General features: G+C 34.9%; 1 protein-coding gene across 1 annotated transcript; it reads left to right on the forward strand.

Moving 5' to 3' along the window:
* The first annotated feature begins 2,369 nt into the window (after positions 1-2,369).
* On the forward strand, positions 2,370-3,498 carry LOC149569026 (ethylene-responsive transcription factor ERF012-like). Its single transcript, XM_089817682.1, has one exon. The coding sequence runs from the start codon at positions 2,392-2,394 to the stop codon at positions 2,986-2,988; it is 597 nt and encodes a 198-aa protein (XP_089673808.1). The 5' UTR covers positions 2,370-2,391; the 3' UTR covers positions 2,989-3,498.
* The last annotated feature ends 636 nt before the right edge of the window (positions 3,499-4,134 follow it).

Genomic DNA, 4,134 nt, shown 5'->3' on the forward strand with positions numbered 1-4,134 from the left:
TACCTGCAACCTGCAGAAAAACTATGCATGTACATACAATATATATAATGCTAAGCTAAATAGACAATGGCAGGAAGTGGTGCATCGTGTAGATCCCGACTAGTAGGTGACTACGACTCCCTTCCTTAACCATATTAGAAACGCCATACAATATGAGCAAACACGCACACCATACACATGCAAGTATGGGGTAAGTATCCATAATAAAGCACATGAGATAATAAACCATCTAATTAATCATCAACAATAACTGAAAATAATGTAATGATCATCATGCATACATGAAATGTAAAGTCTAAATGATCTCATCATATACCAACTGAATCCATAACATAATGTCTGATAGTCTCAAAACAGTACCACTAATCCATCAACATAAAGCTAATCTAACATAATCTAATAATAATAGCAACAATGTCCAGAAAAGATGTGAACGAGGGTAGGCACTACAGTTATGCTTAAATAAAAGCATTATAAGTTTTGATATCGTTAAGTGGTTCACTTAAATACTAGTTCTTCTAATACAAATCAAATTGAGATGATTTCAAATAAAACACCCAAACATGTTTGAACTTAAAGTGTGATGTTCAAATCAAATCAAATCACAAACTCTACTTTTTAACTCTTTTAGGTAATTGATCTATCAAATTACACTAGTTTCTCCAATACGACCCACATTGTTATGTGATTTAAGATGAACTACCCAAACAAGTCAAAACATAAATAATGTTGTTTAGACCAAGCCCTAAAATAAATATGACAATTTACCACCAAAAAGTAGTAGTCACATTTCAAAATATTATTGAGTAAACTTAGATAGGGATAGGGGGGAATTAATGGAAATAATGAAAACACAAATAAGTTAAGGCAATTCATGGGTCAACCAAATAACTAGCCCTTTGCATAAGAAAGACCTTGATAATGCACATTTACCTCCAATAAATAGTATTCATGTTTTGAATATCACTGACCTTGATATTTATGACTCATAGTGATGGAGATATGCATCAATAATTTAGAAATTGAGAAATAAATAGTTATATTACTATTTATGGGTCAGCAAAGGAGAAAAACATTCATAAAAATTATATGAGTATTTATGGGTCAACAACTCTTGCTTGTAAATAGTAATCACATTTTGAGACTATCATTGACCTTGATATTTCTGGTCTATGGAGATTGAGATATGCAAAAATTAAGGAGAAACTGCAAACAAACAAACAAACAAAAGTTGTGTGACTATTTATGAGTCAACAACGTGATTGACCCTTCACATAAGAAAAAAATTGATAACACATATTTAGCTCCAATAAATAATATTCAAATTTTGACGAATATCTTTCACCTCAATAATTGTGGTTTGTAGAGGGGAAAAAAAAGGGAAAAGGAAAAAATAGGGACAAATTGAAAACAAAAAATTGTGTATGACTATTTATGAGTCAATAAGAGTACTTTCCATTTATACATGGAAAATCTTGATAATATGTATTTACCTCTAAAAAATAGTATTTACATTTTAACATCCAATTTGATACTGGTCCTCCGTAAAGATTAAAATATACACAAATATGTAGAATATTTATGGGTGAGGAAAGTTACTAACCGTTCGTATATGCAAAAGCTTGGTAACGTATATTTACCTTCAAACAAAATAATATTCATATTTTGACATCCACCTTGATATTGACACTTCAAAGAGAGGAAGGCAATTAACCTAAGAAGAAGAAAAGTTGTGTGCGACCAATTATAAGCCAACCAAATGACTAACCATTTACATAAGTAAAAGCTTGATAATATACATTTTCCCTCGAAGATATCATTGACCTTGGTATTTAGAATCCAAAATGATTGGAGATATAGAAAAATTGAAGGAAAAAAATAAAAAGCATCAAATTTTGTATCGCTAGACGCTACGTATGGGTCAACGAAATGACCTTGTATGATCACATACAACTTTCTAGAAGCATTTACACTTTGAGTGGAGCGCTTTGTGGGGCAACAAATCTGACGTGGACATGAGCGGTAATTGGCAACTCTGTAAAGTTGAAATTCCTTCCGTATCACCGAATTCGAAACGAAGCATTGGCCGACCAATATAAATATCACCTACGTTTGTCCACCGTCCAAATTAACCTCCAATATAAACGTGAAGATTACGAATGCCCAAACTTCCCAATCACGGGGCCACTTAGTAGCGCTATGTGCGTGTTATTGACTTTGAAAACAAAAAGCTTCCACAGGATCACCCACACCCGTTTATAAACAGTCTCCGCGCTGAACTAATAAGAAACACATTTGCCACGTCTTCACCGCCCTCGCCGGCCTTCCAATCCGGACTTTGCTTATGCTATATATTCACCATTGATTCCCCTCTGTTGAAAGGATTTGGACATGGAGAAAGAAGAAGAGAAGAGGAAGTACAGAGGAATAAGGAGGAGGAGCTGGGGAAAATGGGTATCTGAAATTAGAGAGCCGAGAAAAAGGTCCAGAATCTGGCTGGGCTCGTATTACACTCCAGAGGCAGCCGCTCGAGCGTACGATACGGCGCTTCTTTGCCTGCGCGGCCCAAATGCCCGCCTTAATTTTGCAGACTCCATTTCTAATGTCGCAAATGTTGGCGTTGCGCTCTCCCCAAAGTCAGTTCAAAAGGCCGCGCTCGCCGCTGGCTCCGCCCACGACGTCGACCCCGCCAAAAAATGTCCCTCTTCTTCACGACGTCACGAGGTCGAACCCCAGCCGGGCCAAGCTTCGACTTCAGGTGTCAAAATCGAAGCTGCTGTATCGGTGGCTGAAACGGAGACCAAAAGAAACGATTTTGTGCAGCATGAATGGGCGCGTTTTTCTTCTCAAGATACGAATGCTTGTGGTTCTTTACAGAGCGGTATGTTAGAGAAATCTATTGCTGGAAATTATGGTCCGCGTGATGAAGATGAGGAGCACGTCTTTGAGTTTGGTCTTCTTGGAAGCGATCTGTGGACCTCATTTTAATGTCGGCTTCTGACCAGACGTTTATAGCTTTGATCTTTTTCGTATTTAGGCATTAGAGAATAAAAACATGTTTCAGTTGACTAACACTTATTGGCCCAATTTAATTTCTTTCCTAGTCAGATATTTGGGTAGATATGCTCTTTTCCTTCAGAGATTCGAGAGATTGTGGAAAATTCTGGATGTCTCCTGCTATTGACATTCTTTAGACTTTTGACTGGGAAGGGATTCTTTTGTTTACGCCTCATACGAAACTGCTCATTTGACAGTATTTGGTAATTACTTTGAATTCAACACCATGATAAGCATTTCACAATGATTTTTATGATATCAGTCGATATTCGGTTGTCAGCATTCATTTCGTCATCCTTTATTTTAATTTTTTATGTTAATTTGACCATTTTTATTAACTGGTTGAAATTTACGATTGCGTCGTAACTTTCGTTATTTGTGGAGTTTGGTTTATTTGTATTTTAGTGGGACCATTTTTATATTACTTTATTTGTTGTGCAATATTTTTACTTTATTAGATGAATCTTGTCTTTTGCAATCATGAAATGGCTCCCTTTTAGTTCTGAGTCTTAGATTATTCAAATTCCAAATTCATATTAAATTTGATATAAGGGAAATGAGTCACTTCCTCCCATGTACATTGTCGTCACGTCTAAACTACAAATTACCGTTTCTTATCGATTTAAAAAATCAAATTTCCAACTTTTTTAGATTTAATTTTATAATAATGACTTCAAACATTCAAATATTAATAAAGCCATAACTTTCAATAAATATTGAGGGAATTCAATATTGAAAATGGGTGATATGCTACTCTCAAGCACATCTAATGTTCATAAATTGAAACAATTCAATAGATAGTTCAAAAAAAAAATCGTTCAATTCAAATACAAAAAAATATTAATCTTTATGCATAAATCAGTTATTCAGAAGCAATTCCACATAGAATCTAAATGCACCTTCAATGCTTTGAATTTTTAATCCACCCCATGTGGAAATGACTCCTCAGTCAAGAAATTAAACTTCTCAAATATGAGATAATTTAGGGAGAGCAAGTCTAAAATTTGAAATCCATCTAAAATTGTCCACCTCTTCTTTTTCCCTATTTTATTAGTTTTCTATTTAATCTTTTTCAGT

The sequence above is a fragment of the Cupressus sempervirens genome, chromosome 3 (genome assembly GCF_028749045.1).
Source record: "Cupressus sempervirens isolate cs-2001-9-10 chromosome 3, ASM2874904v1, whole genome shotgun sequence".
Taxonomy (NCBI): Eukaryota; Viridiplantae; Streptophyta; class Pinopsida; order Cupressales; family Cupressaceae; genus Cupressus; species Cupressus sempervirens.